This window comes from Cottoperca gobio, chromosome 22 (genome assembly GCF_900634415.1).
Source record: "Cottoperca gobio chromosome 22, fCotGob3.1, whole genome shotgun sequence".
NCBI classification, from domain to species: Eukaryota; Metazoa; Chordata; class Actinopteri; order Perciformes; family Bovichtidae; genus Cottoperca; species Cottoperca gobio.
In genome coordinates, this window is record NC_041376.1 from 10,098,408 (window position 1) to 10,126,053 (window position 27,646).

The 27,646-nt window shown below is 37.9% G+C and overlaps 1 protein-coding gene across 2 annotated transcripts; it reads right to left on the bottom strand.

Annotated features, from left to right (window-relative positions):
• Nucleotides 1-5,123: 5,123 nt before the first annotated feature.
• ppm1aa (protein phosphatase, Mg2+/Mn2+ dependent, 1Aa) lies at nucleotides 5,124-27,163 on the bottom strand. 2 transcript variants are annotated; one of them, XM_029459914.1, is made up of 6 exons: nucleotides 26,723-27,163; nucleotides 24,877-25,730; nucleotides 24,651-24,768; nucleotides 22,720-22,831; nucleotides 22,556-22,613; nucleotides 5,124-6,764 (listed from the first exon to the last, which is right to left on the bottom strand). In XM_029459914.1, the coding sequence occupies exons 2-6, from the start codon at nucleotides 25,711-25,713 to the stop codon at nucleotides 6,729-6,731; spliced, it is 1,161 nt and encodes a 386-aa protein (XP_029315774.1). In that variant the 5' UTR covers nucleotides 25,714-25,730; nucleotides 26,723-27,163; the 3' UTR covers nucleotides 5,124-6,728. The 2 variants fall into 2 exon arrangements, with proteins under 2 accessions (XP_029315774.1, XP_029315775.1); XM_029459915.1 differs by lacking the exon at nucleotides 5,124-6,764 and adding an exon at nucleotides 12,982-17,912 and having other exon boundaries at nucleotides 26,723-27,162.
• Nucleotides 27,164-27,646: the final 483 nt, after the last annotated feature.

A 27,646-nucleotide genomic window follows, 5' to 3' on the forward strand; every position in this document is an offset into this window, starting at 1 on the left:
AAGCAAATCTTGTGTCATTCTAACTTGATGTGCATTATTGAGCAGGTGTAAAGAAAGAGGAAGGGTTGAACAGTCTGAGAGGTCATATGGGACTGACTTCAGTCGAAGGATCCTGTCAGACTGGAGTGGCTGGAGGGCCTGCGGTAACACCCCCACCTCCCACTATGGATTAACAAGTTTCACCACCACATTGACAAGACCCTGTTTCATTAGTTTTTTTCCCTGAAGTGTCAACAAGTGAGCGTGTGGGTATTTTCAGGATTTTCACCATAAGGATCCCAACTTTGACACCAATTAAAGAGATTATGTCTTAAAATGAGAGGAAAACTATAGCCGTGTGTCACCACGGTGATTGCTTTTGACAAGGTCACAGGGTACCGTGCAACAGTGCACGACCTCAACGGGGAGCTGCCGATTTTACTGGGATGAAAGCAAACAAAAAGAAAATAATCACTTTCCAGACACTGAGACACTCCGCTAAAATATAAAACAGTGGCCAGTGCCGATAGATAAACGTCCAGGCAGTCAGCAGCAGGATATAAAGGAGTAATAACAATCTTTAATCGACTTTGTCCACATTTAGCTGCAGGTCTCCTCCAAAATGACTTACATTAAGTCAACATTATACACTTAAAAATGATTTGCATTATGCCTGTTATATGGAAAATATCTGTATTTGTTTTGGTATTACATTTTCTCTGGTTGTCTTTAAGGTGTTGGTGTGGAGTTAATTAACACATTTGAGTGATTTCAGTGGATTCCTGCCTTGAGAGTAACTCAAATGGCTGTATGTGTTGTTTTTTGACGATGTAATTTACACAAAAGACTTTATTAGACCTACAACCTTGAAATACAGCACATCCAACTGAAAGGGCACGAGACACTGAATACAACTTCAAACTATCAAATTGTATTGGTTAGTAAGAATAATAAACTGGGGCTAAATCTGGCTTATTCGATCAACAAGCCATGGTGGGCCTTTTTATTTAACGTGAGATAGGCCTATTAATTTCTATGACGTCCTTAAACCCTTTTTATTAGTTAATGAGTATTTTAACACTTTTCAGGAAGGGATCCTTTTATGATAAAGAAACACATGCTGGCGTTTCTGCACAAATACTTTCATGTATACATTATATGTATGTAGTAAATTAAATTAAACCAAACGAAATATAGAGCGAACTGGAGCTATATATTTTATTAAACCATTAAATGCTCACAACGACTTCTCTGCCTCCAGAGCTGCGTCGCTTTGTTAAAAGTGTGAATTAGCAAAGGCCTGTTGTGCACTTTGTCCTCTTTATCATCTCAATAAGAAGGTATCAAATTAAAACATAGTAAATATGTTTTACAGTATTTCCAAAGTCAATAATAAATTGATTTAGGCCCAACCAGAGATAACGGTGCAGCATTAGCATACAGTTAGCAAACATACGCTGCATGCTAAGCCTATAATAACAAGATACCTTTCGGGCCTGCTCTGTAAGTTTTTAATAGTTTCTGGTGTCCTACCTTGGTGTGGAGGACAGGTTCATCCTGACTGAGGTTTTGTGGAGGAAACTCAGTGGCCTCCTCCCCCTCTGTGTATTTTCCTCTTATCTTTTTCTTAACGTGTTTTCACGTTAATTAGCAGCAGTTGAACTGTGAGCCGTAAATCAAGAAGTGCGGAGTGTATTAATGAGTCGGACCACCCAGGAAAACTATTTTCTCTGCACTTTCTTAGTGGACAATGTGAGGATACTCGAGTCTGCCATGCTCTGAAAACCATGAATGAATTTTCACAAGAGCAGTGCTCCCCTGCTGCCACACTACAAGTACTGATTAAAGTATTTTTTTAAAAGGTGAAGTATTCTCGACAAAAACAGAGATCATTGTATTGGACAAAGTTAGGGTCCCTAATTTTGTGGGGTTTTTGCTGAGCGCGGAGCATAAAGCTGGGACAGAATAAATTACATTTTGAGGTTCAAAAATCTAAATGATGGCCAACCTAAATGAACAAATAATTATTAATCACCACTGGCTTTGGCATCAATAAAAAAATATATATAGGCTACAATAAGCTATTTATTAAAGTAACAAAAACAACTAACTGAAGACTGGGAATATTTAGCAGATTGTTTGTCCAATAATTAAAGCAAAGGTTTATATCTTAAATGTAGAAAAACAGTCCATTTAAAGGCTATAGGTTGGGCTATTCAACATGCAACCCGGTAAAAAAAAATGTTTTCCTCTGCAAGTCATTTAAAAAACCTGCCAAACTCCCTTGCTATACATATTTGGTTTTGTTTCACACAAGAGCAGATCCTCAGCACAGAAGGTAGTGCTTAATTGTCTTCCATTATGAACCCTTACAAAGCTAGACCACTGGCTACTAAAATACCAAGGTTAATGTTGATTAAATGTCTTTCCAGGGTACAAAAAGCATGTTTTACATAAAACATCCTTCAAGGGAATTGAACATGATGTTGGGAAAAAAATATATAAAATATTGCTGATGGCAAGGCCAAGCATCCCACCTCTCAAATGAAAGGTATCAAAGAGATTAAAGAAAAACCATTACAAATCAACATACCACTAATGTGGCTTCATCTGCATTCCCCATTATCTTCCTCCCCAATTCAAGTCACACCTTAGCAAGCCAAAGCTGCATCTTTAATCTAACTTCAGAGTACATTTTAAGATTTCACATCAATAGTTTTCAGTGCATATGCAGTACTTTAACATTTTCTGCTTTTGTAGCCAACATTGTAAAAGACAAGTTTTGTAGCCTTTAAGACACTGCCTTACAATAGGTTAAGTGCTGAAACTGCCTTACAATAGGCAAAGTGCTGGAAAAGCTGTAAAAGTTTAAAAAAAAAGACAAACTTTATTTACCTCTATGTTTTCTACTACATGAAAACCGGCTGTGAAGGTAAATAAAACATGAATGTTAATTCAAACTGATTCTACTAAATGACTTTTGTGATCATTGTCAAATCTCAATATCTATTAAAAAGCAAAGAAGTGCAGTTAATTCAGCTTTATAAATGCTTCTGCACAACCAGCTGTATCAAGGCTTCCCTCTCTTCTTTCCTCTGCTAAGCGAGGAAATCTTCCTGCAGGCTGAATACCCCTTGCCAGCGACTTTTGTTCTCCCACACTTACCCCACACACTCCAAACGTAACATCCTTCTGCAGAGAAAAAAATATTTCCTCCCACACCTGTTGATGAATTGTGTCTGTGTGTGAAGTTCAGACAGGGCAATAACTCATGTGTCTTTATACAACTGAGGCACAGTCCCATAATAGTAGTGTCCTCACATGGATAGTGGTGAATGAGGAAACCCTTTCATAAACACAGCAAAGAAGCTTGTGGCCAAATTAAAGTGATCGTCATTGACAAACAGAAATAATGCTCAGTTTGGGCAGGAAAGTCAGAAGATGTCTTGATGACCGATGCTGCTGCTGCAGAGGGAAAAAGGGCTGTTTGTGCTGTGTGGCGGGAGGCTGAATGGTGCCAAATTTCTTGCCAACACAGGCCGCCCCCCCAATGAACCCATGCAGTTTTATTATACCAATATACAATACAGGTTCACAACCACATCCAAACTCCTTTACATTACATTTGAGTTTTATATCCAGAGCATTTTGTTAAAAAGTAAAACTTAAGTTCTGATAGAGTCATGTGACTATATATATAGTCACATGACTGTATATACAGAGAATATTCACCCAATCAAAGCATCAAAACATGTTTAAATACCATCACTTCTCTGTGTTGTTGATACGTCGAACCTTTGACTGTGCACTTTCGCTTTGTTTGGTGTAAGATCTAGAGACTGAATTTGATACGAAATCTAACAAATGCTGACAAATTAAATATTCTGCTTCAATGTTCACTACCATGGGGAACAGGTTTCATAATAATAATAATTATTATTATTTGTCAGATTTTATTTGCATGACAAGATTTGTTGGATCCAGTTGGATGCAATTAAGGAACATGTTTAAAACATAAAGATAGAATTTAAAATCAGGCAGATATCAGGTTTCTTCCTCGACCTTACCTAATGAATTGTGCAGCACTTTGATTTGATTTAAACATATATTTATATTTTCCCACAGCAGTGTCTGTATTGTAAATGCAAATGTGGATGAATGTCATTCACAAAAGAAGCACACATTTCACACTGAAGTTAAATAAGCCCGATAGGTTTATACAACATACACATATACAATATCTGCTTTTGTGCTAAAAATGAAAGTAATCATCAAAAGAGACGTTGAATTGAAACTATTATATTGAGCTTCACGTCTGCCGAAAGGCAAGTTCAATAGCAAATTCTTTCTACTAAATCAAACTCTTTGTGTACTTACGACAGAACCTGTAAGCATGACATGATGCAGAAGAGGAGAAAAGTGGAAATTCATTTCATACTAAATGAATGGTACACTTAATACAACTTCACATTACAAGGCTAAATAGATCAGAGGTAAGAAACTACAACCTTACCATTCAGAGAGAACTGCTGAAAATGACATAGATGTGTCTGCGTTATTTAATATTTTCATAGTAAGCAGTGGGATTACTTTTTGTTCTTTTGTAACAAAAAAGAGATTTTCTGGTATCAAGTGCTTGACCGGAGCCTGATCTCACTAAATACACTGTATGTACTTCAATTAAATAATGAAATTTTATAATATATGTTAAAACAAAATTGAGGAACTAGAATTCAACAAGGGCAAAACCATGACAAAAATATTGAAACTTTTAAAACCAAAACTAAATAGATGTAGCGACAACAGCAGCAGAAATGATCATTCAATCACTCAGATACATACACATGTAAGTACACAATAAAACATGCATGTACTTTATATTCATTCAGAAAACTGAAGCGCTGTAGATAAACTGCTCAGTTTCTGACCTCGTCTGTTCTTGTATTCTGCTCAATTTAGTGTACGCTAATTGCAATGTGTTGTATAAGAATGACTGTATTTCAATAAAGTAGGAAGAAAAACATAATGGTAGATAATAACGAAGACACTGAAGGCACCTAACATCTTGGATTTGTCTTAATACGCTGTTGACCTGAAACACACGGCAACACAATGGCTTTCACAGAACACCACAAACAAAAGAGTGACAGCTGTGTTCAAGGTTTTATTGGCAGACATAAATTTAACAAAGAACAATGTTAAGTCACTCAAGACACTTTAGATGTTCCTTCAGATATACAGTACAGTACAGAGTTAAATGTTAGACTTAAATGCTGATCCGCAGGCTGTGTATTAATCTGTGGTCATACAGCAGGAATAAAAAAGTACCTGTTCCTTTGGGAGATTCATCCTTAGAATCAGCCACTTAGCTCAGCACCATTGTTTACCGCAGACTGTTCAGTGAAGAGTCGTGAGGTGAGTAAGTGACAAAAGCGCTACTTGGACCAAGAAAAACTGAGGAGCAGCACAACCCACTTGATTCCTCGAGTCAAACATACCGACAGCATGAATGGAGGGCTTTGGAAAAAGTAAGCTCAAAGCTTTGCTAACTGCCGGATAACATACAGTACAATGTGGTTCAATTGTTTTTAAAATACCTCAGAAATGCATACACCTGGAGAGGATACACTGTCACTGAGAGGAGAGGTACAGCAAGGGGTTTTCAAAAGTGGCAAACAAAGCTGCAATAGTTAATGCGGCAGCTGTGGAGAGTCAAACCGAATATTAGTTACAGCTGCATTTACTGGCTGATGGGATTTACTGCTTCTGGTGTATGTTGTAAAGGCATGGAAATGTACACAATCAGAATCAGAAACAAAGGAAACTGGTGAAGACAGATGAGTCTCCTATGGAGATACACCAAACGCTTAATGCCATGATAGAGTAAAATGTAAGAACTACAAAGAGACAAATGAAAAGCCACCTGTGCACCTCCATACTCTGGAATTATTTTAATTTTAACTTATTAAATCTTTTGTGGATCATTTGAAGTGTGATTAATGATAATGCTTCACTCAATTAGAGATAAGTTATTGTAATTCACATTTTCTAGCAAAGAAAGATGACGATAAAGTATAAATGCAGAATATGGAATAAAACAAATGCTGTTGGAGTATCCTATGGGGCAAAACTTTCAATGCAGGTGTTGTTTCCCTAATTCTAGCTCAGCATGATGATTCTGTCTTATATCATAATTAGTTGTGGGGAATTTCACAGGTTCATACTGCTCAGCTGCCTCTGAGACTGAGGCCTCTGCACTGTCCTCTCTTGTCTTTACATCCTCTGATAACACAATATTTAATAACTCTAATGTCAGCTTTGCAGGAAACCAATGGGTAGTGTGATGATAAATATATGTATATAAGCATACTTGTTCTTTTACAGCCACATTTCATTTGAGAATCACATACTGCTGTGATTGATTGGTCTATCTGGCTAAAAGTTTTTCTCCAATCAAACTTGACTTTCATAATCTATCATTAGTATGATCAGATAAACTACGCTGCATGATGGATGACTGGGTTTGGAATGATGTCATAATGGCCGAGACAGATGTGGATAAGTTAATTTTAAAATGGGTCAAACTACATGGAGATCAAATGTTGAATGACGGGTTGGTGCATATCAGATGTGTACATGGATGAAAACTACATTAAATAAATGATGAAGTGGGAGGAGATACTTCATTATGGTGGACAATTAAATGAGGCAACAAATGCTTGCTCGACATCCTCTGATTAGTTCTTGTTTTAGCTGAAACCACGGAAGAGGAGGATGTCTGGGTCCTGGGGAGGAGAAGAGCAGGATGTAGATGAAGTTAAAAGATACAGATGAAGTGAAGTGACGGCATGCAGGAGGAATAACTCAATCACCCACAGGCTGCATGCTACCAGATGTCAGACAGCACGTAGAAGAGAAAAAAAGGAGACCAACAACACCTTGTGGTCTATTCTGTAAACACGACATCTATTGCACGTCTGTCCGTCCCTCCAGGGAGAGGGATCCCTCTTCAGTTGCTCTTACAAAGGGTTCTTCCTTTTTTCTCCCCCGTTAAAGGGGTTTAGGGGGTTTTGATCGATTGTGATTTGTAATATTGGGCTATATAAATACAATACCTTAGGCACATTTTTTAAAACAGTCTTAACATTCTCTAAACTATAAGTGCAATCGTCACAACTGTTTCAACACAACTCTATTGCATGTCTGCAAAAGGTAGTAACTCACTCAAAACATTTCATTCATGCTTCACAAAATTGTTTTTGTGTCAGTAAATTGGCCAAAGCCACTGAAATGAAAAGTGTGAGCGTGTGAGCTGTACTGCTCACAATGTTTTTTCACCTTGTCTTGAATTTTTCTTGTACAAAAATCTCTGTTTTGTTCTACTTTTTTGTTGACCCTGACTCCTTACGGTGCTATAGAAGAATGTCAGTTTTGTCTAGCTGAATGGTATTGTGTGCAACGCAGAGCTTTATTAGATTCCCATTTCAACAGTAGGTACAAGTTTACTGGGAAATGTCAATACTGTACAATACTGTAGAAAAAGGATGTTCACATTTGTATATTTACAGTAAATGTGTTTGTGTAACTGTGCGTTACATGTACGGTAAACAGATCAAGACAACAGTCAACATGTCAAGACACTGAATAGAAAATGTTGCCATGAAATGACATTCATGCCAAAAACAAAACAAAGAACCCTGCAACAGTGAAACCACTGTGGTAGTTCAGTAAAGAACACCACATTGTACTTCCTCAAAGTACACCGTGTCATAGATATTAAGTATACATGTATGTCTGACAGATTTTGATAATTGAATGGATCATTTTGAATGTGATGGCTCAAACAATGAAAGACTGTTTAGAAATAGTGAAGAGTTTGACAACTTTACTGAGAATCAACTCATCAGTGGTTTTTGTGAAAATTGTTGACAATTGTACTCTTTTGCACACGAGCCAAAACACGTGCAATGAATGAGAAATTAAAATCTGTTGTGAACAAAAAACTTCTACAGAGATTTGAGCTTTCTATTTTGAAAAAAGGCGATACAAAGCCATTGAGAAAAACTTTAAAATTGACTTGATTTGTGACATTAGGATTTACTTATTTATTTTTAGGGTCAACTGAAGACGTCATGAGTACAAGACGCCTACAGACAGTTTCCATCTCAGCACAGTTTAATGACAGACAAGAGAGCACGCTGGAAACCAGAAAAGGCTGTGCAGGTACAAAAGAAAAACTATTTGCTAGCAGTCACATCAATACATTTTCACAGTAAAGCACAATAGTTGGTGTTAGACAAACGGAGTAATGAAGAAAATTGCTGATATGGATCGACAGAAGACAGCAACAAAGGTACTTAACAAACACTGTGCGCGCCTTTAGCAGAGCTTAACCATCGAGAAATAATCATAAAGTGCATATTTAACCTATGTCTTACAGACCAAACTGAATTGCATCTGCGTCTACAGACTAGCAGTGAATTCTGCAGGTTTTGTTGGGACCTCAATGACCATTGTTGAGGCTGCACTTTGTGATCTGGTTTAGAAAATACAACATTTTCACAACAAGTGTTTTTTAGACAGTGTTGCTAAGCATCTATTGCTCTGCTTTCCTAATGCAGTACGGCCAAGTTTCATAAGACTTTCCTCTGGCCACATAACATCATTTTGTTGTGTGCAAGTGATGAAGCAGGATTGCAGGTGTAAATCATAATGACAACATGATTATCAACATTTATCACAGACACAATCCTTCCCTGAACAAAGTCTAAACCTAAGCACACAAAGGGCTCAGGTTGCAAACCCACCCTGTAGCACTTCATTCATTTAAAAATGATATTGCCTGTGAACATAATCCCATGCAGCGATTACATTTACAAGCACAACCTAATTTAGAATACTATTTAGTAACATAAAAAAACGTAATTTCTAGGAGAGGATTAAAAACATTGGTTTCTAGAATATGTAAAATGCTACTGGATCAGCCTCTTCTGTTGGACTATCATAACCACCATGAGGGATCTTCTTTTCAGACTCCTTCAGAGCCACCGAACACATTATGCAACATTTAATATAGGCAGAGGCAGAATGTAACTAAATACATTTATTCAAGTACATAAGTATCATTTTGAGGTCCCTTTTCTGCTATTTTATACTTCTACTTCCATACAATTTAGAGAGAAATGTTGTACTTTTTACTACACTACATTTCTTTCTTTGTAGATACAGATTCATAATAAAAACTACAATAAACAAATACATTATGATGTATTATTGGTTAAGATAAAACTTTATTGTTCCCTTGTGAAAATGACATTCTACTGAGACGTATAGAGTAAAAAATTTTTTTTAAAGCTTGTCCTTTACCTGCTGCAACATTAAAGTGATGAACACAGGAAGGCACCACTAATTATTAAACAATAAAATAAAATAAATGATTCTAAAATGAGCCATTATGAGTACTTTTACTTTTAGTACTTTAAGTATATTTTAATATTTGTATCACTTAAAAATATATATTTTTTAAAGACTATCAAGTTTAATTAAAAAATGAATAAACAAAAATAAACAAAAAAACATCATGAGAATCAATTTAATGGCTTTACTATAAACCATCATGTTGCATTAAAAGGGGTTTCAGTTATTTTGTCCATCCCTTGCGGCTGTGACACACAACTAGTCACTTGCCAGACGAGTTATTCTGAGACAGTTTTTTTCCCCTGCCACACAATAAATATGGATAAGAGCGGTGGAGATAGTGAGCAGCTGTCAACAAATTCCACAGCTTCCCGCCACCATGGATCAATCAGAACCACAACAGGGCTGACCTGCTGGCTAGGGCTGACATTAATCCTAAATCTCCCAGTCAGTGCGGAGGAATGACAGGACACAACGTGGTGGGAGCGAACGCTGATACAGGCTGTAACAAGGAAAGGTGCTGATGCTAATGAGTTTATCTAAGGCTCTCTAACAAGTCCGCATCGTTTGATGTCCTAATTCACAGTGAGCTGTGTCTCAGTGGTGCAGGATAATGAGCTGGCCCAGGATTCCCAGGGCAGCAGCTTGTGCAACACACCTCATGCGAAGGGACGCTCACTCCCACCAAGTGTAAGTGAGAGACAGAGAGAAAGAGAGAGAGCAGGAAGGACATGTCTGTAGGAGAGAGAAGGGCGTGAGGGGGGAGGGAGGTTACATGTCATCTCTGCTTGATATGCTTGTTTGTACACACCAATCATGGAATCGCTGCAACCAAGTGAGAAAAGCTTGTGTTCTCTGTGACAAACTGACCTCGGGCAACAAGAACACTCACTGAAAGAGGAAATGGAGAAGGAAAGCATGGCGGGTGGGGGAAGAAGAAGAAGAAGAAGAAGAAGAAGAAGAAGAAGAAGCTATATAGAGAGCAGAGCAAATGTTGGATTTGATCTTTATAGAGCTAAGTCAAAGACATCCCTTCATTTGCTCTCCTGTGCTTAACTCAATCAAAATATAATGTCCCTCCTATTTACAGAGCAACCCTGAACAATCTGGCTCCTAGTGCACTCCAAAGCAAATTAGCAAATGTGGAGCTCAGTGACCTCAGTGCAGAGACCATCCACGCAGAGTATACGGTGTGCCCTGCCACCCCCACCTCTTACTGCTGCGTCTGCATGGCTGCATTAGTCAAGCTCAAATGGGTTTTTCCGCCATGAGAAGCAGAGCATGACATGCGCTAAACAATGGCAGGCAGATGACGAGCCAGCTCCATTTGATGATGGCCTCTGCCGACGTGGACGCTTTTTTGTTTTTGTTTTTTTATGTGGGGGAATATAAGGGCAGCATGATTCATTAGGGGTGCACAGGTGGCCGGGATCTAATGAGTCACATTTTGTGCAGATCCAACATGCAAATGGCTCCAATAGGGATGTTCGTGCTTAAAAAAAAACAAGCTTGTTTTAGATTAGAGTTATGATTTATTCTCAATTTAGTGGTGACAAACCTGCTTTTTTTCAATTCATAAAAAATATAGGACAATGTTCCCAAAGCAACAGAGGGGATATTTAATACTAAGAGGCTAAAAGTGCAACACCACAGAGGCAATGACCATTAACATGCTGTAATATTCAGATTGTTATGATTTAGTGTTAAATGCCGTTATTTCATGCAAGCTGTCATCAACATCTACTTGATAAATAAACACTGTTTGATGGAAATGACTGTTAACCATCAATTAACTTTAAGAGGACTGTTTGTTTGAGTGTGAACGCTACAGCTGGTGTTTCTAAGCAGTCTCAGCTATTAACACTGCCCCCCTCTGGCTTACTGGCTGCCTGATTAGGATTCTGTTTTAGCATCGATCAGTCAGACATCGAGTAAAAAGAGTGAGCTGGGAGACATTTTGTTTCATATCTAATAACAGATCTATGAGAAAAAGTAATCTGTAAAATATACATATAGCAATACTTACTGCTGCTGAAGGAGCAAAACAAACTCCAAACGGCATAATACGTCTAACCTCGCTTCAGTATCTTTGAAGAATACACAAAAACATCTCCAAAAATAGCTTGTTTTAGCATGCCAGTCAATTCCTCACAGGAGCCACAACAATCCAAATTGTACCTGATCTATTAACTGCTCGCCACTGAGCACCGTTTGAACGTTTGACCTTCTAACACAGCTCATGACATTATGTTGACATTTGAAGTAATCCCTCCCACGGTTCTTAATCCCGGTGGCCGTGGACCGCCATGACCCATCCTCTGAGCTCAAGCCCCTGACATGCACTCACCACACTCTGACAGAAAAGGCAGGGAGACAAACACGATGCTGAAATCCAGACAAGTCAACAACACCACTGTGCTTTAGAAAAAGCTCATGGGGCTCAGAGACACACAGCGATGAAGTGTTTGTTCATTTTTATACACAAAGTGAAGCACTGACACTGAAAGTGTAACATGAGGAGAGGCCCTCTCATGTTTTACTATTACCTTTTCCCAAGTAATAATTACACGGCAATGTTTGGAAAAACAGAAGTTCATTTAATAACCCTTACAGCTGTTCTGAAGCATCTGACATCTGGATGAGAAAAATATTCTATACACTGCAAGATACAAAATATTTTTTAACCCATTTCTCAAGCTGCGACATCTGTCGTTGCTCAAATTTTAATGCATTATATTGTATAAAAAATGTGCGAATATGGGAAAGAAACAGGTTACAAGTCTTGTATCGTGCCGTGGACAGAATATTATTTTATTCAGATGTTAGACAAGTCTTTAAAGGGAAACTACGAGGTCATTTTTCAGAGTATGAGTACATTTTCTATTAGAATAAATATCATTTGGGTATAAAAAAGAAAGAACAGTTTTCAGTCTCCCATTCATCGGGATGACATCACAAGTCTGAGACTTTCTTCTCTGATGTCTGGCTTTGAGAGAGAAGAGCTCATGTTCACAAATATTGATTAAACTTTCCCGGGCCACGGAAATAATAATTTGGAATTCTTTATTGAGGTGATGTTCCCCTTTAGGATTTCTGAGGATACCTTTCAGAACAGCTAGTATTGTTAAAGGAACTTGCCAGGAATTTATTTTGTTGGAAGATACTATTCTTAGCGCTATGACTTAACTGCAGTTGTAATACAAGAGAGGAATAAACTGGTGCTAACATGACTGCTAGTAATTTACAGTACTGTAAAAGAAGAAGCCTGTGCTGTTTAGCATACTGTGTAACTAGTTAGTGTCACTATGCAGAAGTCCTACACACTACTTCTGCACGAGTCTTAAACTTACTGTAATGCATTTTCAAGTGACAACATGGTGCAAAGCAAGTTCATTTTCCAACGGATGATATTATATAACTGATATTAACAATCCTTCGTTCAGCACTTTTTGTTAATAGTAGACACACTTTGTACGTTTTAGAAAAATAATGTAGTTTTCTCTGTGAAAACTGTAATCATGTCTTTCTTTACAATCGAAGAACGTTTGACTTGTGCAACAGATAAAAAAGTGATGAAATGAGAGGTACAAGATGACAACCCATTTATTTAGTAATACATTCTGCAAACTAGAAATTTTATTCAAACTTCAAAGGCTAAAAAATGAAAGAAAGGAGGGAAAGAAGGGGAGAAAATGTAAGGAGCAGGGAGAGAAATGCATCAATTCACAAGCAAGGAATGCAATTTGTTCAATCGACAACACAAATAGTACAATTTAGTTCAGGGAACAAAGCTTTTTTAAACATTTTCTTTTTTTTTCTGCCATTCCTTTGGAGCTATAACATAATACAAAATATACAGTTATTGAACTTTGTAAAATCACTCGGAGGCCTCTGAGAAACATTTGAATCAACATTGACAATACTTATCTACAGCACTCTAAAGCTATTCTTGAACGTAATCATAAATATAGCAGACATGAATGTATGTATGCACATTTTGAATGCCTACGAGGTTACCATGTCAAAACACTTGCATTAGTTCAAAGTATGACATCATATGCAGTGAAAAATTAAATAAGCTTTAAAGACTGAGATTTAATAAGGTAACATGGGGAAAGAATAGTATACAAACCAGCGATGGTTGAAAAGGTGTACCATGTGACAACCACGACAAAGTCACTTTGTTGATAGCTTACAAACTCTAACATGGGGACAGTTTTGAGTCTATACGAGTGTAATGTCAGCAGCATTACTCCTCCTCATAGTGTTTTGTTGAACAAGTACTTTAGGGGGGCAACATGAGATTAGGTAAGGCAAATCGGTGAGCTTATTTATGAGCTGAAAAAGGTCAGCAAAGTGAGGCTCAGGTCGCCCTGTGAGGGGACAAATAAACCACAACTGCTAAGGGTCACACAGTAAACGCCACAACCGAGGTACATCAATATGTACAAGAGGGCGCGAGCATTTTAAATCTCTTCAACGTCTGCCAGGTAGTCCTCCGTACAAGAATATACAGGATGCATTCCAGGCAACCAAAGGTAACTCTGTAAATAGCTTTATAATCTTTTTTTTTTCTACAATAACAATATTCTAAAAAAAACAAAAGAAAGCCGACTATACAGATGATCAGTGCACATGACTTCTGTCATTTAGTCACTTCTCACATTTCTAAAACCCTGAACTCTCGATACAATTCTAGATTTGAGCTAAGTGAGCATCACACAAGTAGACAGGTGAGAATTTGAGGGCATTGTTTTAGCAGGAGGCGGAGGGGGGGGGGGGGTAGCTTATACGACAAGGCCAATAGTGTTACTAGTTACTAAAATAAGTTGTCATTTGCAGTAGCCATTTAAATCATTACTTGTTTTGTTAACATCAGCACAATTCAGTCAAATACTGTACATGAGCACAGGCTTCTCCCGCTCAAATGGATCAGTGTTAAAATCATAAACTCTAAAGAAGAACCACAAAACATAGAATAAAAACGGTTTTCAATAAAGTCTCCATCTCCTGTGAAATGCTTTATGAACAGTTTGGATCTACACGACACGAGACAAAAACACTTCCTATAAATGTTATGAGGTATTTCAGTTCAAGAAAAATTCAAACAAGGAGAATAGACGTTTAGGATTTCGTTTTTGTTTTTTGGGAACGGGGGGGGGGGGGGGACTAACAGGGTGATGGACATTTTACATGATTTCAACAAAACGCCCAGATGTGCTAAATCACAGCCAAGCCACTGTCAACATCTGCTAACATTTCAGCTACAGCAATGGTGAATATTAAAAAGCTTATGTCTACTTTTGTCATTCTGTGGTTTGTTATAGAAAAAGGTAATATCATCATTTAGGGGCCACATCCTGAATAATAAATCTCTAGGGCAATGCAGGACAGTCGAGGGGGGAATCGATGGCCTCGAGATGAAAAGAAATATCGTTTGTTCCTTATTAAGCGTGAAGAAAAATTGCATGAAATGTTGCTTTAAGAGTCAACAACACCTACCAGGTTTGCAATAAGCAGCTGGGTGCTGACAACTGTTTGACAAGAGAGACATTTAGTGCACTCACTTAACAAATACAAGCAACTGCTCATCTAAATACAAAAAGGCATTTCATACACATTAAGCTTTTTCTCAAGCATACTGAATAAACTGTAGAGTTTTTATTTGTACATGATGTGAGCACAGTAGGTATTGGTAAGTAGTGTGGTAGAAATACAATACTGTACATTTTAAACCAAAAGACAAAAACTTATTTTTACTGTTCTGTTTTTTTTTTGTTGAATTTGTTTTTTGCTTCATTTTTTTTTGGGGGGGGGGGGGGGGGGGGGATATTGAGTAAATCATGCAAAACACAAAGAAATCCACTGAGTTATGACTGTTGTTATTCATGTCATTTCTCTACCGTTTAAAGGTACACTATTCGAGTTTCCACTGTAAACAGGTTTACATTCAACACTTCTTACGAAAATGCTTCCACAGAGTACCTTTAAAAGCTAACTAACCGTAAATGGAAATCTTAAAAATAAAGTTAACATCACTCTCTAAAAGCTCAACATGAACATCTTTTACAGGGTTACAGCTTGGTTCTACTTTATATCGTTACTTCTTGTGATATAAATTTCGTAATTACAAAATTTGAGTGTCTTTGGCCTTTTTGCCACAAAAGCAAATTAGAAAGCAGCTAAATTGAGGATTAAAGTCTGTTTTGTTAAAGATTTAATAATGTGCTACCACCACGAACCTAAATGCGGTGAAATAGTTAGGATTGTCATTTTGATAAATGAAGAGTTACACATTTAGTACATAGTGTATTATATAAATGACAGTTCAAACCCTCAGTTTATCAGAGGGACACCAAAGTGATTAGAGGGAAAACTTTGTTTGTTAAAACTAACAAATATTCAACTAACCATCCCAAGACAAACCAGAATCACATTTTGTCCATGGCAAAAAACTAACTCAAGCGACATGATTTATTCCTTGAAAGTTTAAGTCAAAAATATATACATACATAAATTTCCACAATGCAATTTAGACAAAAGAAAATGGCAGAAAAAAAACTGAAATAAAACCATCTCTTCAAGAAATATAACTACTCTTTGTGTGTGTGTGTGTGTGTGTGTGTGTGTGTGTGTGTGTGTGTGTGTGTGTGTGTTCAGATTTAGTCAGTGACTACTCATCTTTTCAGAGGGGGAAATTAACCAAGCGAAGAATAAAACCAACCCACAGATCATCGTTATAGCAGCAACCTGTATTGTGCTCTGGCTTGTGGTGCTGTGGGGGAGAGTTTTAGGCAGAGCAAACTCTGTGGGGATAAAAAGGTGCTGTACAACCATGAGAACTCATCGCAGTTAGCAGATTTGTTCTTGGTTTGAATGTCAAACTAAAGACCATGTGAAGAATAAAAATAGCCTTGTAAGTTTGTCCTATCATCAGACTGGTAATGTGTGATTTTCTCTAAAATAGTCAGTGCTTAAACTGTTCACATAGAGTCAAATTATCAGATGTTGACGGTAGAAGCTAAAAATCTATCTGTACCACATACAAAAACTGAATCTCATGAAAAAGAAACTTGGCATAGGCTGTCATAAAGCTGAAACAAGTGATATAAAATAATATGGCACCCACAGTGGGCACTGGTAACAATGTATGCTGACTGATATTTAAATATGACACAATAGATGTGTAAACTAGTCTAGACTGGACTAGCTGCAATGCGTTATACACCATGGGTAAATTGAACTACTTGTGTCATCTCAGGTTACTGTATGGTTCTGATATATAGCTTGAAGTTGTTCAAATAGCGTAACAGCATGTAAACTCTGTTATCCAAAGTTTTTTGGAATAAGAAGTAGTGAAAGCCTATGTTGGGTTGATATGGGACACTGGCTGAAGAAAGGGCAGACAATGGGTAAGCATTGGGAGAGCAATTCCCTTAAACTCCAGCCTGGTCCGTCTGAACCACCATAGGTCATTTAAATTAGAGTTGCACATACAGATCTGCCTTTACACTGACACATGTGCGCACATACATACACACAAGCACCCACGCACACTTGCAAGTATCTATTCGCACAGACAAATGTGTTAACAGGGGTCTTTTTTCATCAGATGCCACGAAGAAATGAAAAAAAAAAAAAAAAAAAAAAAAAGATTATTTTTCACTTCAAAATTTCCAAAACGACTTCAGAAACACTTTGCCATTATTATTTGAGCATGTACAGAAAACCACTTACAAAAATAAAATACAATAAAAAAGCACAGGGGGAAAATAATTAGGATTTAAATGGTTTGATATAGAAAGCTTACTGTGCTGTCAACTATACAATTTACCCGTTTCTTAAAAAGGAGCCTAGACTAACTGAAAAAAAAAAAAAGGAAAGAAAAAGGAAAGTAAAAGCGCAGAGACATTGTGCCTGGAGGACAAGCAGTAATATTCACTGAATAGACATTTGTTACAATTCCAGAAGAGCAGGAAAAGGCAGATAGTGCATAAAAGGTTCTCTTTTTCATTTCTTTCATTTTTTAACTTAAAATCAAGCTGCATTAAATACAGGTTGTTTGTACAGGACAATTGCACTTCACAAAAACAGAAATATACAAACACACACAAGGAAATGTGAATCAAATTAATTACAGCAACAACAAAAAAAAAAAAAATCTTACTACTTAAGCTGATTATTTACCAAAAAAATGAAGAAAACCTTGGGGACTCACTTGTTATGGATTACTTTAGAGGAGAGTATTAGGGGGGGGGGGGGACACACAAAGGGGGAGACAAGACGGTGGGGATCCTGAACTCCAGAGTGGACTGGTGCTGCACTATTCCAGGTTTGTGTGCATGCAACTCCTCTTCTTCCTCCCATGAAATTCCCTTCTTAGAAACCAAAAGCTCGGAGAGACAGACTGCTGAGCTGAGCTGCTGTGGGTCTTGAGAGGGTGGTGGTTTGTAAACTCTATGCTGTGTTAGTGGTGGGAGGTTGTGTTACCACATGTCGTCTGTGGACGCAGAGTCCTTGATAAGAGAGGAGAGGAAGGAGAAACCCTTCAGACTGGCTCTACATCCATGAGATCTCTATCAAGAGCTGGACAGGTTTAAGCATGTATGACACAGACTGACGGAATAAAAAAAACATCCAGGAGTTGATAGAGATTCAACAGCATTATTTCCCCCAAACATATTTGATGCTATAGTAAATACTTTTACAGATAATCTGGAGACTAAGGAATATATTTGTATGAATGCTGCGTTATCTAACTTGTTAAGTGTACAACCCAACTATATACCATTGCCATAGAAAACACTCATTATTCATTGGCTGTGTATAAGGCAACCTTGCCCTTTGTCATTGTTTACTTACGCACACCAAGTAGTGTATGAAGCTTCTGACAGAAATCGTACATTATTGGTTTCAAATATACAGTAAAATAGGTTTTTTTTTTTTCAAAGCAGCTATAATAAATATGACCTTACTGTTCAGTTAAGTGTAGTAATGATTTTATACTACATCAATGGGAATCTACTGGTCGAGCGTCGACTTACATTTATACTGGAGTGCATAACTCTTTACATGTTTTAACATGTATTAGACCAGGCTACTGCATTATCCAGCTTTATAACATAATCTTGTAAAAATATAAATGTTCCGTTTCTAATAATACTGGTAAAAGAAAAATAGAGAATACAGTTTATAATTCAAACCATAAATATTTGGATAAAGTACAAGATTGAGGTTTGTTTAACTGATAAACTTTACTAGCAGCTGATGATCCTGACATTATAGAAGGCCTGAACTCTTTTCAAATATGAGACAATACTTTGTGATGTATTCAAGAAGCAGACCCCAGGACACATGCCAGCTATATGTTCACATACTCAAAATGAATAAACCCAAAAGATAAAAGCAGACAATGTTACTTCAGACAGACAAAATGTCACTGATCTATTTAAGGCCTCCTCTATTTCTGGTTTTGGGGTGTTTTAGGTTTGCGAGGACGTGGCAATGTTTGGAAACTCTTGTTGACAAACATTGTGTAATTTGCAACAGGTAGCGCCTATTACACAAAATAACTTCAATACAAGTTTGGTAGTGAATGACAAGTCTGTGTATCGACTTGTTCAGACTCATTATTTTACACAAACTTAACGACCTTTCACTACAAGTTCAGGCATAAACTTTTCATCAATCATCCTGGGTTGGAACAGTAAACAGATTAGGGCAGTAACTATATGCCAAGAGTTAAGGCACATACTCACAATGACTGCCATTATTCTCATGAATGTTGTAACTGCCGTGGTATTTTAGCACTACCTGCAGGAAACATCACTGACATTAATGTTTGATAGCCAATCCTAAGGATCAGTATCCGGGCCGATGTGGACATATTTGAATAGATCAGTACAACCCAAAATAAACCTGAAAAAACCCTTTGACTGTTTTAATCTGCTCTCCTACACGTCAGCTGGGCTCTACAGCACAAACATTTTGTTGTATATGTAAGTGAAAATTACAGTGTAGCAACATTGAAAACGCATTTGGGTATTCTGTTGCAAGTGACTCTTGACATTTGACTTTTGACACCTGGATTGACAAAATACACAAATTGTCTTAAATCCAACACTCATGAATGAAAGTGTTTTTGTAGTTTTAACATCTTCTCGAGTAAAATCATCCATCTGATCGCATCACGGCAATTTGAGGAGTTCTCCCACTTAAACTTTAATCATATCAACGTATATTCTTTTTGAACCAGCATTAGGAGCAAATACCTCCAGAAAAGTTAAGTGTGCTAGATTTAGTAAACTACACCGGTCATTTGAAGGTGCCAGATATATAATTCATCAACACTTAATATCTCTGATGCTATTTAAACATTTCTTATATGTATAAATATAAGCATCTTTGGCCAAACTTCTTTTTTTGGTATGAGTTAAGTTCTATATAATCTTATGTTCAGGTTGTAGTTTGAGTGGACGGCTGTGTCAGATACTGAATATCAAATGACTTGGATCAGTAATATTTACATGTAATGTTGACATTAACTGGCTACAATGAGTGAACTGTCTGCAACCAACCGACCTACCAATGCATTGTGTCACTACACTTTCAGTAAAGGTCGACAAATAATGCAAACAAACAGGTTATCAACAAATTTAAGCAGCTGTTGAAACACGTAAAGTTTTGTACTTCGCTCCATTGTGCCAAACAAAAACATTTGTATCCTGAATTCAGACTATTTTCTATTTGGTTTTCGTAACTACTATTTACCTTTAAAAATGTAGAGTTATTTTGGTTTACACAAAAATCTAATTGTTATCCTATGTACCAAATTACTAATAACAAAGATAGAGCTGTACAAGTCCCTACTTACGTTGATTTTTCTTGTCAAAGTTAAATATATTGTTGTTATTATTGTACCCATTCTTTACACGTCCTTTTATAATTTGTCTCTTCTGATGTGATTTTTATGAAAAGGAATTGTCAATAATATTAATAACACCTTCTGACTAACGTTCTCTTAATACAAACAAACAAAACTGCCAAACGTGTAACTTCTTGATGGAGATGTGTAGAGTTTTGTTAAAAAGCAGAACACACAGAGGTGACATTAAAGCAGTAAGGTCAAATTAGATTTCTCCCATTACAATATTATGATCATTAAAGAATCTTCTGCTCTGATAGTCAGTTTTTTTTCTTTTTTAAAGAAGAAAACAAAAAAAGGACAGTAACCCATCTGAATTTAAGGACATAATAATGGAAGTTGTTGTAGTTTAAGTGTAATTATTTCAGACATTGCCAGTACCCTCACAGAGGTAATGGAAAATACCTACCACCGAATGTCCAAGGTTAGTCACAGATTACACACAAAGAAGCAGAAAAAGTATATTGAACTTGGCTTACCTATTGACAGCTACCACTGTATGCAGTCATTGTGTTCATAACTACATTTGGCATCCTTTCTTGTAAAGACTTTTAGTAACAGGGTGTGCTTTAACACAACACTGACCTCTGCTCGAAGGATGAGCCAGTTAACATACCACTCCAATTTTACTAAATAATGTGATAAATTGCCACTGCCTTAAAGACATATGCCCTCCGACCTCTTCTGTATTTTGTGGTGCTACCTGAGTTTATAATGGGCTATTATCATTTCTTGTCACTGATCTACTTCTTTGTCTTCATAAGAGTGCACATCTCACATACTTGGCAAAACATTACCTATCTATGTGAAGGTCTCGACCAAATGAGCTGGATGGATAAATCCAAACCGAGCAACAGGGCACTACACAATCAGAGCAACAAGTGAGAGGGAGGATGAGAGATGTCACTAGAGAAACTTGAAAAAAATATATTTTTAAAAACAACAAAGGGCTGCATGTATTTGGTTTGAAAAGATGGCAAGTGAAGACTGACAGCACAAGGCAAGAAGAGTTGTGGTCTAATGAAAAGACCACAGAACTCTTCAGCCATAATGCTGCGTGCTATCAAGCATCGTCCTCTTGACAGAATCACACTGAGTGGTTAAGATTTTTTTTTGCAGCAGCTACATGAATACTAACAATGACTGGGGCCAAATACAGACAAATTCTTAAGGAGAATCTGTTGGATAGGATATGGATAGAAAGACACAGCGGAGAGCTCAGAAAAGATTACACCGGCGTTTCTTCTGAGGCAGCCACATGTGGCCCCGTGCGTTTTCTCCTCATTGGGAACAATTGAAAAAAGACACTATGTGGACAAACGACTTTATGCATCCAGCATTCAAATTCAGAACAAGAATGTTTATGTCCTTTAGTGGTCAGGCTAAACCTCAAATTTAAATTTTATGAGGAAGTTTTGTAATAACTTTAAGAAAAGTATTTCTTGATCCAAGCTGGAACAAATCTGCTAATAAGTGGATTCAGTCCAGATGTGCAAAGATGATAAAGATGTGTCCTAGAAGAACTGGAAGTGCAAATGGTGCTAAAAAGTAGTTGAAATGACTAACTTTAAATAATAATTAATAATAAATAAATAAATGTACTGTATAAGGTTTCTGTGAGTCACTTTAAAACATTTGCAAATATTTCAAAGAAACTAATTTTACTTTATCCATGGAAAGCTTTGTGCCTATTTAAATCATTATGTATTCAGGCTGCACCACATAATACGAAAGAAATCAAGGGACCTGAGGGCTTTCTGGAGGTACCTTCATTTCCAAAATAATCTTAATGGGTGAACATATTTTAAAAGTCCCTCTTTATACAAACGTGAAACACTGAAACAAATTGCCAATTTTTACAGTCTCAAGGACCAGATGAAATGGGCACAATTCAAACGTAGCTGACCCAGTGAGCTGACATCTGAATGGACGAGCCTTTTTGTGTCAGCCATACAGAAGATATGTAGTATTACAACAAGTAATAGGGCTTTTACCAATTTTCTGTTTTTCAGATTCACATAAACTGGACAGAAGGCAAAGAGACACCTTAGACAGGTCGCTATGTCATCGCTGAATCAGTCTGTAACGTTGTTTTAAATTAGACTTGGCAACATCTTGTTGAATACTCATGACATGCATAAAATTGGTTAAAATGTTCTGGTCACACGTCAAAAAGCATGCTACTCCAAGTCAAGCACACCTACAGGGAGTGGAAAGACAAGTTGGGATACTTACTGTGTCATCACTTCGGTAGGGGTTGAGTTTGTTGTACACTGCTTCAATAACACTTCGCCTGGAGGGGGAAAAAAATAATTACAATTATTAGACGTTAGTTGACAATCACTGTCAGAAAGAAGAACTTGTCTTTGCCATACATTCTAACCACAAAGCTAACTCACTTGCTTGCCAGCTCTCCTCCAGGAGGGAGGTTAGGGATGCTCTCAGATGCTAACGTCCGCATAACATGGACCAAATCTGGGACACCTTCATCCCCCTGCTTTTTGATGATCTCTGTTGGAAAACAAAATATTTGGATTATTTCACAAGAATGTACAGGACTGTTTCAAAAAAAAAAAAAATCTGATTGAAAGGTCTATCAAAATAGCTATGTGCACAAAAACATGATAATAACAATAATAACATGAGACAAATTTAACGCTTATTTTTTTTCCGGTTTCGAACGCGAACGGCTGATCTGTCCTGGGAGCATCGCCGTCTCGCTCTCTGTCTCCCACCCACCAACTCGCTAATATGTCAACATTTTGATTGCACTTAAACCCAGCATGGCCATTTTCACAAGGTAGTAGGCATGTGAGAATCAAGGCTAGCACATGCCGTGGCATTTCACAAGGTGTTTTCTTCATCTAGTCTTGTTCGCAAAGCGGGACAGGGGCATAGGGGGGAGCCAAGGGGCTGGCGCCATTGCGGGCAAGCCTGAAGGCAGATTACAGGTTGCAGATTAGAGCCTATATACATTAGTACATTAATGTAACCGCTATGTAAACATTAAAAGCTCTTTCTCGTTTGAAAGGTTTTTTGGGGCCTCATCTGAATCGATGGTCTAAGTATAGAGGGTCTTGTATGCTGTATAGATTGTAAAGCCCTTTGAGGTAAATTTGTGATTTGCATTTATAGCCTATATGAAAATAACTTGACTTCACCTCTTGATAGGAAGTATAAAGGCTTAGTAGTGTAACACTAAAAGGGACAACTACTGTACCTACAGTAGAATAATATAAACTAGAAGGTTTTATAGAAGTAATTTTTCCTGGTTGTCAAGTCAACATTGAACAATGTAAGTTTAATTCATGAAATGGCATGAAAATATGTCTCTCTCATTCTATAAATAAATATGTCATTAACATGTAATTGACTGTGGATAGAAAAAAAACGTGCTATGCCAGTGGCCCTGTCATCGCACAGACTGAATGTGAAGTCTTTGAATTGGTGTTTCAATGTTTTAAACTTCCAGCGTGACTATAATGCAAAGAAAAAAACAAAAAATCCTGTATCTGTGGTTGCCGCAAGACTAATAAGTACGTCCAATCATTTCATTCCGGCCGACCTTCCATTCTATCTACCTGCCTGCGCTCACTCCGACCGTGCACTCATTGCGTGTCACCGGAGTCTTCCACAAGCTGCTACCTTGACAGCTGTGAGTACTAACAATAGCCATGTTTGTCGTTTACGTTCATTATGGAAATGTTGGGGGAGTGGCTTTGGAGGGAGACCTGAAGGTACGGGTCGTCAGTGTTGCCAACTTTCTTGCTAGATTTAGCGACTTTAGGAACTATTGCTGCTAGCTACTTTCATTGGAAAAGAGTGGCAACACCAGGCTGGGTTTTTCAGTTGGATAATGTTTTTAATCTAGCTCACTCTTGCCGACTTCTCCCATGCAACATGTTAGATGTTATGTGTGATCTAATTAAAATGCATTATATATTTATAAACCCCGAGCAGTTATGTATTTTCAAGCACATTACAATAACATACTCATTCTAGTGTTTGCCTATTTTCGCTTTTTCTGACCACTGTATGCTCTTTGACCATAAAGGAATCAAAAGATAACAACTTCTTTATTTCAGACAGGCTTTTGGATGTTTCCCTGGTTCTACACACAGCTGTGGCATAAGAACATTAGCAAACTGTATGTATTTCCCATCAGCCTAGATGTTAATAAGGCTAACATTGTTTAAAACTTTATGTAAACAACTAATAAAACATGGGATTTACACTGAAACAATCATACCAAAAAGAAAAGGGATTATCATGTCAATCTTCCACCTTCTATCGTTGTCGACTAACACCAAATATAATTCTTCTCTCTTACCTTCTACTCTGCCCTCCAGGTATTTATCCAGCTCAGCCTCCCGTTTCACTGCTTCTGGAGATACCTTTGGTGCCCCAGGAAAGCAGATCAACACAACACTCATATTGTCCCGGCTTCCCTGTGGAAAAATACAAAATAAACATGGAGGTCTTGTAAATCAACCACAATACCAAAACAGACAAGTCTGTAACAAAGTATCAATGTAGGTTTTGCAGATATGTCATACCTTGTACAAGCAGGTGTCAACAATTTCATTGCTGACTCTTTCAAGATCATCCGTCACCTCTAGCCTTGACCTGACAAAGTCACACAGTTCCTCATTGGCCATGACATCCCAGATGCCATCACAAGCAAGTATAATGAATTCATCTTCCTCCTCGCATCTCTCTATTGCATAAACTTCGGGCTCAGGAGACACAAGCTGCTCCGTCGGGCCTTTTCCATGCACACACTTGTAGTCGAAGTCTCCCAAAGCCCGAGACACAGCTAGGGACCCATTAACTCGCTGGATCATGACTGAGCCACCAGCATTCTGGATCCTTTCCTTCTCCAAAGGGTTGCTGGGTTTGTGATCCTGTGTGAAGAAGTGCACAGCTCCACCCCGGCTGAGGAGTCCTCGTGAGTCGCCACAGTTGATAAAGTAGATTTGGCTCGGAGCAATCATCACTCCAACTGCAGTGGAACCACTGCGGTCCACACCATGCTTCTTCTCGGAGATGGTTCGCATGTGTTCATCAATCTGCAGGAATCCTGTGCGGATCCCATTCTTCACGCTCTCCACAGAGGTGTCCTCCTGCAGAGCACTCTGGAAGTCTGAGTTGCTGGTGATGTGCTCTAGCAGGTGCTCACAGCAGTACTTGGCCACCTGAGAGCCAGCGTGGCCATCATAAACAGCAAAGAATGACCAGGGATCAAGACCATGGGGCAGACCAATTACTGCTGTGTGTGCATCTTCCATCTCTACCCGCCAACCCTGCATGCTACTCAGCCCATATCTCAGGTCGTTGCCATCACCACGAGAATTGTATTTTTCCATCTTTGGTTTGTCCAGAAATGCACCCATTGTGTCCCTCTTAAGACCTGTAACGCAAATTAAAAGAAATACATCTATTTAAAAAGACATGACAGAAATGTAGTGTTTTTTAATGTAGCCAATGATTTAAGGACGTTGTGGTACTATTCAGTTTCTAATTAAGTAATTATACAAAAGGTATACTTTATTAGGTAAAAATAATATATAATTATAATGTATATAATTTCCCCCAAAATATACATACTGCAGGTTTAGTGCCAAGAAGGACACCATATTCGATAATAATGGGTTAAAACAAATAGCACATGTTCCATTCATTTGTAGCAAAAGATCAGCATATTAGAGTTAGGTTCAGGCACCCTGCTCTAATCTAAAAATAGTAGCCCTGTGTACACATTTTGGCTACATATTCGGAACACTGTTAGTGTGGATCAGATTTAAACGCCCTTAAACCACTGCCTGAACAAGCTTAACATTAAATGTAATAAGTATAATGTAATGCAAGTTATTGTATTTTGAATACACCATTGGGCAGCTATCTGACCTTCGCAGTGCACAACACTTCACCATACTAGCTAGTCGGGGTAGTGTTAGTTAGAGCTATGGTTACATTCCTGCAAAGCCAACGATAGCTAACCGACTGACCAGTTACTCGATAACAACCACAAAACCATTACAGGAGATTTGACAAATTCAACATTAATACTAACGTTGTGGTAAGCTCATTCATAACATGAACCTGCTCAGTGAGGATAGATTTTGCTGTTAGATTAACGGAATAGTTAGCTCTATAGCAAGTCCAGACCACAACCCAAATAAACAAACAGCCTTGCCTAGTTGCGGGCCTTGACCCTTGTCCCTCACAGCTAACTTTGACAGGCCTCGCTCCACCATGGTTTGCTAACGCTATATTAAGGCAAGGAGAGCCCTCGGCCTTGCTAACATATTATCGCTAGCGTTAAATGCTAACACGGCTAGGATAGCTAACTGCCCAATGCTCAACAGTTGCTGGCTTGAGATAAAACATTGTATGACTTACCAAATATCCAAAATACCAGTTGACAGGAACGGGAGGTGCGACAGTGCCAAGAACTGCCTGGCCTCAGTTCACACCAGAGAGTGTACACCGACGAAACTAGGGGGTTTGCGGCGGTTTAGCTAAGCTAGCTAGCCAGTTAGCTAGCAATGAGCAATCGTCACTCAAGACTCAGTGCATATAAATTGATTAAGTGCGGAGGTCCCTCTTTGCGTACACCCGTGAAGCATTACATTATCTCAGCTGGCGATCTAAAGTATATTCTGACAGATTTTCTTGGGAATTTGTGGGCCGGAGCTTTGCGTGGCCAAGCCAGGGGGAAGCTGAAACGTCTGTCCCAGCCTCTCCACTAGACAGCTTGACAGCTTGCTAGCCAACGTTAGCTTCTGAGGAGCACAGAGCTGCGAGCCCCCGGGGACGGCGTAGTGGCTGCACTGGGTAATTACAACTTCCGGGGTTATAATAAACGTCGAAGGCAATATTTGGTAAATACAGTAAACGTTGACACATAATCTCAAAAACTACGGAAAACTGGAATATTGGATATTAGAAAATCATTTCTAAAACAAATTCAAATACCTCCTAAAAATAAAGAAATACATTTTAAAACGGTGAATGGCATGTGCCCTTCAAATGAATTGATCAGAACAAGGTTTAAAGTTTATGTAAATAAGGTTTTTCATATTCAACAATAACTAGTTTGTTGCTATTTCCTATAATTAATTAATGTTTAATTGTACACTACGGATGACTTGAAAACATAATTATTAGGAAGTGTAATTATTTTTTGAACAGAAGTCCTTAATTAAATTGTACAGCATTGAGTTTGTCACTGTACTTATTCTGTATGTGTTATAAATAAAGTTGCTTTAAAAAAAATGGGGCGCCATCTTCCAATACAGAGCAACAGAGCCAGGACCCGGATGT

Excerpts from the sequence above, each read along its gene's own strand:
- ppm1aa (XM_029459914.1), bottom strand. The coding sequence starts at position 25,713 with ATGGGTGCATTTCTGGACAAACCAAAGATGGAAAAATACAATTCTCGT. Across the intron at positions 24,769-24,876 it reads TTGACACCTGCTTGTACAAG|GGAAGCCGGGACAATATGAG; the intron begins GTATGACATATC and ends ATTTTTCCACAG. Across the intron at positions 22,832-24,650 it reads CCTGGAGGGCAGAGTAGAAG|AGATCATCAAAAAGCAGGGG; the intron begins GTAAGAGAGAAG and ends GTTTTCCAACAG.